Source organism: Lonchura striata, chromosome 36, assembly GCF_050655825.1.
Source record: "Lonchura striata isolate lonStrDom1 chromosome 36, ASM5065582v1, whole genome shotgun sequence".
Lineage (NCBI taxonomy): Eukaryota > Metazoa > Chordata > Aves > Passeriformes > Estrildidae > Lonchura > Lonchura striata.
In genome coordinates this window covers 9761290-9773434 of record NC_140738.1, presented here as the reverse complement: position 1 = coordinate 9773434, position 12145 = coordinate 9761290, and the positions used below count along the sequence as shown (strand labels likewise).

General features: G+C 50.7%; 1 protein-coding gene across 1 annotated transcript; it reads left to right on the top strand.

Moving 5' to 3' along the window:
• Positions 1-4975: 4975 nt before the first annotated feature.
• Positions 4976-12050, top strand: LOC146764133 (uncharacterized). Its single transcript, XM_085565613.1, has one exon. It carries the CDS (start codon positions 5803-5805, stop codon positions 6634-6636), a length of 834 nt encoding a protein of 277 aa, XP_085421739.1. The 5' UTR covers positions 4976-5802; the 3' UTR covers positions 6637-12050.
• The last annotated feature ends 95 nt before the right edge of the window (positions 12051-12145 follow it).

Here is a 12145-nt window from a genome sequence, read left to right as displayed (position 1 = left end):
TCTCCTGATATGAATTGGTTTGGGTTCTCAGGGGCTGGTCCATGGTGTTGTAGGATTTGTTCTGGTGGCCATTAATCTTTTCCGCATTTTTGGGTGCTCCCTTCAGCTGGGACTCCATCAATTGACCTCTTTTTTCTAATTACATCATCAAATACTTGAATTCCAACTGATTTCCCTGAACTTGTTCTAGCAGAAACCCCAGTGCTGTGATACACCCTGTACAGCACAGACAGTGACAGCAGATGTTGGAGTGGGCAGAGGGATGATACCCCCTTATTTTAGTGAGGTTTTCCCAACATTCTCCATTTGCTGTTTCCCTTTGCAGCTTCAGCCATTTCTGTTTCAGAGTCAGAGATCCTCAGCATGGGCTCTGCCTTCAGCTGTGCAGATTCCATCTGTGCAAGCAGGCAGAGCTTGGGGTGAGGGGCAGAGGGAATCAGCCAATTCCTGCCCCAGGCAAGAAGAGCCAGGTACATTGTCCTCAGTTTGCCCTGTCAGTGTTAATTTGCATTTCTAAAGCTCCTGTCCAGGCTACCTGTTTAAACATTAAGGGGTCACCATTAAATCTCTTCTAGTGATGCAGCCTAAAGGTGAACTTCAAAAAACCCAGATCAACATTTTTCTATCTTTTACAGCTACGCAAAAATATAGAGAAAAAATCCCAAGGTAATTCAGTTTTGTCTACTTCCCCTCGGAAGGAAAACTCATATTCACATCCTTTACCCAAACCTAACCAGCTATATAGAAGTATGCGTAATAAAAAAATACTCTAATGCTCTAAACTTTGCACTGAAACTTCAGAAAAAATAAAAACTTCACTAATCTGTTTAGTGTTAGAGTCAAGGCATTCCTTGATTCTGGCCAGGATGTGCAACAGAAATCATTCCATTCCCACATAGCCCTGGTGTGCCGAGAAAATAGTTCCATTACATGCGGGTTTTACTCGATTTTTCCCAAACTTGTGTAGTCTGAAGCAATCTAAATCCACTGGTTTAATATTCTGTAGTTTCAAGTTGTGCAGTTTTTAGTATTTGGTTTCCAGTTGGACCCGGATTTCTTTGCTTGTGCTGTTAATGAGGTGGGAAGTGCTGGATTTCCTTCTGAGCCTTTTGCAGACCAGGTGTCTGCAGCCCTGCCGGGAGCAGTGTCTGGGGTAGGTGTTGGTTGCTGTTTGCTGCTGGGGTTGATGTTTTGCTGCTGGTCATTATCTTTGTGGGTATCTTTTGGGCCATTCCCAGTGTGTTGAGATGTGAAACTCATCTCCACTGAGTGGTGTAACATCCCTTAACAAAACCTTTAACATTTGTTTCCCTAAGGCCAAGGCAAAGCAAGCCTGAGTAGAGAAATCAAAGGTTAACAATGTTCAAGTCTATGAGCTGGTCTATTTTCCATGGATGCACTGGCAGGCAGGGCAGTGTGTGAGTGTGAGTGAGAGCCAGAGTGGAATTGTCCCGGTGTGTCCCCAGCAGCTGTGGCAGTGCAGGCCCAGCGAGCACTGAAGCTGCAGCAGTGGCAGCAAGGGCTGGCCCCGGTGGCTGGAGCTGCCCAGGGAGGGTGGCCAGGCCGAGGATTTCAGCAGAGGAGGTGTGGGCAGGCCCAGGGCCTTGCCCCGCTGTGGAGCCCTGGCTGCTGCTGCGCTGCCTTCAGTGCAGGCTCAGGGGGGCCTCCCATCCTCCTGCTGCAGGCGGGAAGTGCAAATCTCCGGGGCTGCAGAGACCTGGAGCCCAGGCTGAGGGGTCCCCCCGTGTTCAGCTGTGCTGGCGGCTGTTTCTGGCCTCGGGGCCCCTTGGCATGGGCCACGCCACTTGGCCACCAGTGGTGCTGCTTTGCACTCCTTAGGCAGAGCCCATGTCCTGCTTGGATGTTGGCAGCAGCAAAGTGCCAAGGCAGGCTCTGTGCCAGCCCAGCTTCCTGGGGGAGAGATTGCACCAGAGACAGGATTCTGGCCACAGACTGCTTTAAATGTGCATCCCTTATCTCCACCCTGCACTAGGTGCAGAATTCCTAGGTAAGGATTCCTGAGATCAATTGCAAGGGGAAATAATTGAATATCTGCCCTAGGTCTGGCTCTTCTTCTTGCCCAAGCCAATGGCAAAAGCCGTACCCATGGCATCTTGGTTTCTATCCCCAGCTTCCAAAGGTGTTTATTTCAATTCCCCATTCAGTCTTTGTACCCAGCCTGAGCTCTGGGGGTGCCAGGGATTATGGAGGTCCCATTGTATTCCTAAAGCTGCCATAACCCCCTGGAGGATCTTTCTTGTGAAATGAGTTCTGCTCTCTGAGTCTGTTTCTTCCACAATGCCTTTTATTGGAATTATTTCTTTTGGAAATACCTTAATAAGTGATCCAGTGGTTGCTGAGCAGTCAGAATTGCTTTTGCCCCCCTGTTAGGTGAGATGGTGTCACCAGAAGATATTGAAGCCTTCCTGCTCAGGACATTTAAGTGCCAGGCTCTTACAAGCACACACAGCTGTGCTGGTTGAGCTGACCATGGGGGGTAACCTGCACTTTGTCTGATTCCCTTTCCTCAATAACAGCGTGTCTTGGAACTCTTTTCCCTTCTTCTGCCCTTGAAGAGCCATCCACAAAGACATTTTCTGCCTCAGGCCAGGCAATGTCTCCTGAATCTCCCCCAGGCTGGGTCTGGAGCTGTGTCACTTGAATGCAGTGCTGGGTTTCTTCCCAGCCCCTCTGTGGGCTGTTCAAACAGGAGGCTGGGTTAAACCCTTCCCCTGTCCTCAGTTCTGAATCCTCCTGTGCCACTGAACAAGTTTCACACTGTAATAACCAAGCACTGCTCATCCATTGCGAGGCTCTTTTGGTTATCAAAGCTTGACCTTGATGGCAGACTGGAACAGTCGGAGATCCTGTTGTCATCAGGTTTTGGGCCTCGGTTCCCGTGGAAGCTGTGGCTGCACAATTCTGCAGGCAATGAGGCCACTGTGGCCACTGGGTGAAACATTTTGGCCCAAGAATTCCTTTGGCATGGCCCTGTTTAACATTCACCTAGAATTCCAATTTCTTTTCTGTAGGGAGCACTGTGCTCCAGGACGGTTTAGGTGAATGGAGACGAGAGATCTCTGAAGGCTGCTCTTAGGATATGAGGTTTATTAGGGATGGAGAAAGGTCTTGCTTGGAGCTGCCAGATGCAGCACCTGGCAAGCTTGAGGGGATGGGGGAGGGGAGAGAGAAGAGGATGCTCTAGGACAGGGTGGAGGTCCTGAGAGGGGGGAAGATCCAAGAGAGCGTCTGGCCCCTCAGAGACCCTTATCAGGGGCTTCAAGGTGGGCTGGAACAAGACTTGGGCCAATGGGGTTACAGGCACTTGATGTTTTAGGGGAGGGTTACAGGTGCGGGGTGAACCATACATTTTGGGGGGTGAGATGGAACAGTCTATTTGACTTTTGGATTTATCCATAAGTAACTGTATTGTCCAGCCAGTAGGGAGGATTGTTTTCAGCCTGGCTGTATTATGAATAATTAAATTTATCCATCCTTCCCAACACTTTTCTGAGTCTGGAAGAGCCACAGCTGAGGCATCAATATTTTTGGTTGTTCATTTTCTCAAGTTTTGCTCTCTTTCTCCTGTCCATACCACAATATGGAGGCTGTCTGGGGTTAAAAAGTCCTACAGTGCTCTGGCTGGAACAGAGAATCCTCAATCCAGGTTGTGTAATTCCCTTCTAATCCTCAGCATTGTCACAGCTCCTTTTTGTTCGTGGGTAGTGTTACTTCTGAGATTGCCCACACCCACTCTGGGTCATTCAACCCAGAGAAAAACCCCTGGCATCCTGACCTCCTGCTTTTCCTCTCCTGGAAACCGGGGATGGAAAGGATCTGGATCAGCTGGCAAATTTCGAGAATAAGACCCTGCTGAAAATCATCCCAATCCTGAGTATTTTTCTCCTTCTCTCTTTTCCGTCATCCTTTTTATTACCACATAGATTCCTCCTGCTGCCTCTTGCTGTAATGATATTGCTGCACACTCCCCTTCACCTGATCCCTTCCCAGCACACCAACACCCTCCATTCCCTTGTTTTCCAAATGCCTTCTCAATTTCCCTTATTTCCTCCCTGGGTGTCCATGTCCTTAATTACCTCTGGGGGAATGTGCAAACTACCTCAGCATTCTCGAAAGGAACCCTTCAGAGACATTTTGGGATCATCATCCCTTTGGCCAGGACCCCTCCCTGGCTTTCCCTTTTCTCCCCTCCATGGGTGCCCTGCCATGTTCACTCCCCGAGGATCCCAGGGCACTCACTGATGAGATTTTCAGTGCTCTCTCCCTGCTGACTCTTCACAGACCCCCTGATGTGTCACTCGTCTGTCTCCTGGTCACTCCCGGGTCCCCAATCAATCCCCGGTGCCGCCGCCAGCCAAGGGAGCCGATCACCCAAAGTGGGTGAGGCACCTTCAGCTGCACTCCCTGCCCGCCGCCCCGGACAGTGTTGGAGGACACAGCCTCCTTTTCATCCTAATTCTCCTGGCCACATCTTCCTCTCCCTTTCTGCATTGACTGAAGTACTTGAGAGGTACAGACTTCCCAATCCACCTACTACATACTCCCATAATATGCTCCCTGTTTTTATATAGCAAATGATATTCATGGCTCTGTTAAGTCTTTGTTTTTCTTCTGGAACTTCTGAGCAGGACCTTGGCTGAGGAGCAGTCTGTGTCATCAGTTAATAACATTTTCTGAGACAGATTGTGTCTCCTGTCACTTCCTTATGTACAGATCACTGGCCCTATCTCTGAGCAGATTCAGAGCATCTGTTTGTAAAGACACTTTCCTGTGGTTCCTTCCATGGGGTCCCCCGTTTGTGGGACATCCCCCCTGGAGCAGGGTGTCCCCTCTGTGCTGCAGCCCCAGGGCTCGGGCCGAGCTCAGCCAATCAGAGCCCGCGGCGCTGATGACTCACCAGTTGCCAGGCAGACTCGCAGCTCCCCGCGTTCCCCACCTGGACCCACCTGCGCCCCCCCTCGGCCCCATGGCCCCGCGAGGGGAATTTGGGGAGGTGGGAGTGGGGCAGCGCCAAGGCCGGGCCCCCCCGCGCTGTCCTGGCGGGAGCGGCTGCAGTGGGGACCGAGTGCGGGCGGGAGCGGCCGAGAGCCCAGCGCTGCCCCAGCCCGACCTGCCCCAGCTCCATCCCTGCCCCTGCGCTGGGATGCTGTGGGGCTGGGGGGAAGAGGGAGCCGGCAGTGGGTGCTGGGCCTGGGGCCAGGAGGAGAAGGGAAGGAGAAGCAGGCTTGAGGAACAGAATGGTCAAAGGATGCAGGTGGCAGAAGATGGGATTGTGCAGGAGAAGGAGGAATAGCAGGAGGAAGAGGCGTGTGAGAATGAGGAGTGACGAGGAGGAGGAGGAGGAGGAGGAGCAGAAAGAGGAAGCAGCAGAAGGTTCCACCCCTCCCTGTGTCTGCAGCCTCCCCCCAGCCCCAGGAGCGCTGCTCCCCCCACATGCAGCAGGTGACTGTGGAGGGGTATCCACGATTTTCAGGGGGTGAATCTTGGTGTTTCTGAGCTTTCTTGGGTTAAATTTGGTTTGGCTTTGGTTTTATGTGGCAGCTGAATCTTTATGTTTTGGAGGAGGTTTTGCTGACTTGTGATGTTTGGGGAGTTTTTCATCTGTGTCTTGAAGTTTGTGGTGTGTTTGGGCTGAATCTTGGTGTTTTGGTGGTTCTTACAGACACAAGATTCCCAATGACTTCCTGAGATGAACTTGGGCAAGGAGGAACCTCCAGTCCAAGGTGCTCTTCTCTTGTTTTTTCCCCAAACCAGGATTTGTCATTGCCAGGGCGTGGCTGGATGGAGGAGGAGGAAAAGCCCCGGAGATGCTGCAGGAGGAGGAGCTGCAAACCCAGCCCAGGGAGCTGTGGGGAGGAAAGAGCCCCCCTGAGCCAGGAAGGCGGGCGGAGATCCAGCCAGAGCTCGGAGCTGGTGGAGAAGCCTCATGGCAGGGAGAAGCCCCACAAGTGCTTGGAATGTGGGAAGGGTTTCAGCTGGAGATCCAGCCTGATCCAGGACCAGAGGATCCACACTGGGGAGAGGCCCTACGAGTGTGGGGAGTGTGGGAAGAGGTTTCAGAGAAGCTCCACTCTCCTCAGACATGAGCGGATTCACACAGAGGAGAGGCCCTTCCTCTGCCCCGACTGCGGGAAGGGCTTCAACCGCAACTCCAGCCTCACTGTGCACCGGCGCATCCACACCGGGGAGAGGCCCTACGAGTGTGGGAAGTGTGGGAAGAGCTTCAAAGACACGTCTGGCCTGATCCAGCACCAGGTGCTCCACACTGGGGAACGGCCCTTTGAGTGCTTGGAATGTGGGAAGAGCTTTGGGTGGAGCTCAGACCTGAGAACACACCAGCGCATCCACACTGGGGAGAGGCCCTACGAGTGTCCCCAGTGTGGGAAGAGGTTTCAGACCAGCTCCGATGTCCTAAGTCATGAGCGGAGTCACACTGAGGAGAGGCCCTTCCGCTGCCCCGACTGCGGGAAGGGCTTCAAGCACAACTCCAGCCTCACTGTGCACCGGCACATCCACACAGGGGAGAGGCCCTACGAGTGTGGGGAGTGTGGGGAGTGTGGGAAGAGCTTCTCACAGAGATCAACCTTGACCAAACACCAACGGAGGCACCACTAAGGGAAGCCCTGTGAGTGCCCCGAGTGAGGGAAGAGCTTGGAGTGAGGGAAGAGAGGGAAGAGCTTGGAGTGAGGGAAGAGAGTGAGGGAAGAGCTTGGTGCGCTGCTGCAGCTCCATCCCCCATGGGAGGATCCGGGCTGGATGATCCCCAGTGACCCCCGTTGGGCAGAGCCCTGGTGCCCCCGTATGGGGAATAAAACAGAGAGTAAAGCAATGGAGCTGATAAAGGGGCCCGATATCTGAGGCCTGACTGAGCAGAAACTGTGGGAGACACAGACACAGTTTAATGCTCCCTGGGCAAGAAGAGGGGACAGTGGGGGGTGGCAGGGGTGTGACAGAGGGGATGAGGGGGTGACAAAGGGACAGAAGGGACATCAGAGCCCTCAGGAGGGGACAAAGGGGACCCTGGGAGGACACAGGGACCACCACAGGAGGCCACAAGTGCCACCAGGTCCCTGACACCTCCCCTGTCCCCTCCCCAGGTGTCCCCTTACCAGCTGGAGTCACTGGTGAATGTGGTGGCCACCCTGGGTGAGGTGGCAGCCACCGTGACTGGGTTACAGAGGGACGAGCAGCAGCTCATGTCCCCAGAGTCCCTGCACGGGAACCTGAGGAACTTCACCTGTAGTCTCCGTGAGACCCTGGAGCAGGGCGATGTCACCTCCCTGTGCCACCGTGGTGTCCCCTCCCTGGGCCAGGCCCTGGCCGTGCTTGGGGCCACCCCAGGGGCACCTGGGCCGATGTGAGAGCTGCGGGCTGGGCCTGGCAGGAGTTGGTGGTCAGGCTCGAGGACAGCCGGGCCCTGCTGGCCTGGGATGCCACCGAGCTCCGCGACGCCCGCTGGGACACGGCCATCGCTGCCATCCGGGCCGGGGACCTGCAGAACGTGGCCACCCGCAGGAGGACAGCTGGGAGCAGCCTGGTGGCCACAGCCCAGCAGCTGAAGGTGGCCCTGGGCAGGGAAAAGAGGGCCTCGGCAGGACCAGCACAAGGCCCAGGTGGCTGCGGCCACCAACGAGGCCGTGGGAGAGGCCGTGGTGGCCAGCAGCCAAGCTATGGTGGCCACCAGAAGGGGACATTGGGCACAGGTGGCCCTGGGGCCGCTGGAGCGCTTGGTGGAAGAGTGTGAAGGAGGCAGGTGGTTCCCCGAGGAGCTGCAGCGCCGGCTCGGGGACATTGAGGCCATCCTGGAGGGGACAAAGAAGGCGTCCCCCGATGTCCCTGAGGCCTTGGTGGCCAAAGTGGCCGGGTTTGAGCAGCTGTGGGATGCCAGTGCCTGCCTGGGCAAGGATCACCTGCTGGGGACACTTGGGGACATCCACGACCTCCTCTTAAGTCCCTGTGGTGGCTCCGGCGGCCCCGGTGGCCCAGCAGGCGCGCCCTGGCCCAGCGGTGCCAAAAAGCCGTGGAGGATCTCCCCAGGCTGCTGCAGCGATGGCACCGCTCTGATGCCATCAGGGACAGTGACATCCTGGTGGACAGCGCTGGCGTCACCAGTCCCCTCCTCGTGCAGGATCTGAGACCAATTCGGAGAATTTTCTGGGAATTTTCATGGGCATTGTCCCGCATGCTGATGGGAGTTTCTGGGATGACGTTACCAGCCGCACCTGGGGCCATTCTGAGAGCACTCAGAAGGCTTTTGCATTCCCCTGCTGCCTTTTGCATTTTTCTGCTTTTTCTGTTGGGTTTGGCATTTCTCTGTTGCCTTTTGCAGGTTCCTATTGACCCCCAGCATTTTGCTCAGGTGCTCATACTGATATTGATTATTGATAATTCCTTGCAGCTGCTCGCTGGCACAATAAAATCTCAGAGTTTGCATGGACAAGTCCAAGACAGTGTGAGCTTTCTGCCAGGATTTGGGAATCCTTTACGAATCCAATTCTCACATCCCTGGGCCCCCCCGTTCCCGGCGCTGTTCCCGGGGGTCCCGCGGCTCTGGGGGTCAAAGGGGAGGGGGAGGAACCCCCGTGATGGGTGGGGGGCACAAAGGGGGGTCCGGGCCCGGTGCTCGGGGGGGTCGGGGGCACTGAAGGGGTGCGGGTGCGGTTTTTGGGGGGTCCCGGTGCTCGGTGAGGGGGGGTCAGTGCTCAGCAGCGGGGGCTGTCCAAGGACCCCCCCGGCCCCCCAAATCCCAGCCGGGTGTGAAAAACAAAGTTCGCTAAGGGATTACTAAACAAAGTTTAATCAGGGATAAAAAAGGGTTTTGGGGCTCGGCCAAAGAACTCCCCCTCAACTTAACCCTTCGTTCTCCGGATCCGGTTCCACTGCAGGGCCAGGAACACACTCCTGAGTTTTGACATTATTCAAACACTCCTGGGAGGTTTGGGTGTCCCAGGAACTCGTGTTTGGGTCTCACCTCTGACTTGTCTGCAGGACATTCTGTAGATTAAGTCAATGTTTTTGATTTCTTCTCATGGTTCCACCCTGTTGTTTCAGGCCCCCTGATAAATTCATAAATTCTTCTGAGCTTTGTGTCACTGGTATCACCTGGTGAGGCTGGTCCACAGATGTGGGAAACACCGGAATTGTTTTACACCTGAGTCAGTCACACAAAAGCATTTTAACATTGCATAGTCTCTATTTCAATGTTTATTATTGATCTGTTTAATATTTATCTATTTTTAATATATTAAGGCATATGATACAATATCCGTTTATTACTCTAGCAGTAAATTTGTTATACGCTGCACACATAAACAGATCGATTTTATTGTACCAGCGAGCAGCTGCAAGGAATTATCAGTAATCAATATCAAGTACCACAGCAAAATCCTCGTGATCAATAACAACGTGCAGAAGGCAATACAGAATTTCAAAAGCTGATTATTGTCATTTATAACCCGGCTCTGCTGCAAGGCACCGAGGGGCTCATTCAGCCCCTGACCCACCCCCACCCCCATCAGTGTCCCCAGAGCGTCCTCAGAATGTCCCCAAGTGTCCCCAGTGACGTCACCCCAGGAATTCCCATCAGCATTTGGGACAATTGCAATGAAAATTCCCAGAAAATTCCCCGAATTCATCTCAAATCCAGTGTGGTTTGGGGAGGGGGGAGAAGTGACAGCAGCGATGTCCCTGATGATGTCACCGTCCCCGACGACGTCACAGTGGTGACATCGCTGTCCCTGCAGCAGCCTCGGGGTGTCCTCTGTGAAAAATGCATATTTTATGGTTGGCTTTTGCAAGTATTATATTGAATAGGGTTTGTATTATGTTACATTGATTAGTAGTGCTGTATTAACATTTTAATGGCAGGGTAAATGCAGATTTGTGGTTAAAACGGAGCTTTTGTGGTTAAAATAGAAATTCTGTGCGTGGGAAGAAAGGAATGAGGTACTTGCACCGGGACGGCAGCCGCAGGACACCGAAATCTTCCAGAGAAAAAGAATTTACAGCTTATTGTAAATGCAGGCGAGCCAGGGGGAAGAAATGACGATGCCTGACTCCAGCTCAGAAGGATGAATGGTTTCTTTATTAGAACTATACTAATATAGATTAATATACTGTTTAAATGAGATACTAAAATACAAACCTGCTTTTTCTAACTCCCAAATGTAACTCCTCACAACTCGTGACCCTCTCTGAGATTCCAGCCCCAGGTGGGTTGGATTGGCCCCAGGCTCAAACGATCCTCACCAGAACCCAACCCAGCAACCACCCCACAACAATTTGGGTAACAAATCGTTAAACAATTCTGCAAACACGTTCCACATGCTAAAACAAGGAGCAGAAACAGAAATTGTTTTCTCTCTCGTTTCCCTCCGTGCTCCTCTGTGGAAAATGCTGGGAGGCAGAGCAATGTGCTGCCACAAGCGCTCCCTGATTAAAGGAAATTCACTCTCCGTGCCCCGCTCAGCCCTGCGGGCGCCGCGGGATTGAGCAGAGGCTGCCACTGCTCCGGGCTCTGTGGCTGGACAGGATTGATGCATCATGCATGAGATCGATGAATATGCAACAGGCTGCTGCTTTTAGGGTTATTCCTTGTTCAAGGCGTGGCTTTGGCAGCTCAGTGCCCAAACCATCCGGACGTCCGTAATCCCTCGCTTTTTATTGTCTTGTCACTGTCCTCACCTCATTGTCCACATTGTTATTGCTCTGATTTTATCGCTGGTTTTTAATAACTGTTTTATTACTAATAAACCTTTACAATTTTAAAAACCAACTGACTGGTGTTTTCCACAGTGCCCAAAAACATCCGGATGTCCGAAATTCTTTGCTTTTTATTGTCTTGTCATCATCCTGACCCTCATTGTCCAGATTCTTATTGCTCTGATTTCATTGCTATTTTTATAACTATTTTATTACTAATTAACTTTTTGAATCAGTAATTTTTTAACATTTTAAAAACCAGCAAGTGGCATTTTTTCACAGTGCCCAAGAATATTTTATTATTTTTTGTTATTATTTTATTTTTTAATTACTGTTTTATTACTAACAAACTTTTAAAATTTCAAAACCAACTGATTGTTATTTTCCACAGTGCCCAAAAACTCCCGGATGTCTGAAATTCTTCGTTTTTTATCGGCTCGTGGTGCCTGACCCTTGCTGTCCACATTTTTATTACTCTGATTTTATTTTTAAATTTTATTTTGTTATTATTTTGTTTCTTTTCTTATTATTTAATTTTTATTTTTTATATTTTTAATAACTATTTTATTACTAATAAACTTTTAGAATTTCAGAAACAACTGATTGGTGTTTTGATTATTGATAATCTGCAATTGATTTTTGATAACTCCCTGCTATTGATCATTGATAACTCACTGCTATTGATTATTGATAATCTGCTATTGATTACTTATAACTCACTGCTATTGATTATTGATTACTCACTATTGATTATTGATAACTCACTATTGATTATTGATAACTCACTGATACTGATTATTGATGATTCCCTTCTATTGATTATTGATAACTCCCTGCTATTGATTTTGATAATTTGCTATTGATTATTGATAATCTGATATTGATTATTGATAATTCACTGCTATTGATTATTGAGAACTCCTTGCTATTGATTATTGATATATCACTGCTATTGATTATTGAGAACTCAGTGCTATTGAATTGTTTGTGGGGAGAAGAAGGAACAATGAGGGGGAAATCTCCTTTTTTTTCCTGTTTTTCTCCTTTTTTTCTCCTTTTTTTTCCCTTTTTTTCTCCTTTTTTCTTCTTTTTCCTCCCTTTTTTGCCCCTCTCTCTCCTGTGACAAAAGCAAAGATTTGATGAAAAATCGATAAAATGGGAAACAGAATTTTCTAAAATTGCTTTTTTAAAAAAATTCAGTGAACAATTGGAGCTGGGTAATTGGTTCTTTAAATTCTTTAAATTCGTGCTTTGGGTTTTTTAATCAATGCTTTAAAAAAGAACCTTAAAATCCAAACTGGAACAAACTCCCCAAGTGTCACCAACCCCACGGGTGTCCCCAAATGTCCCCAATGTCTCCAAATGTCCCCAAACTCCCCAAATGTCCCCATATGTCCCCAGACCCCCCAAACGTCCCCAAGTG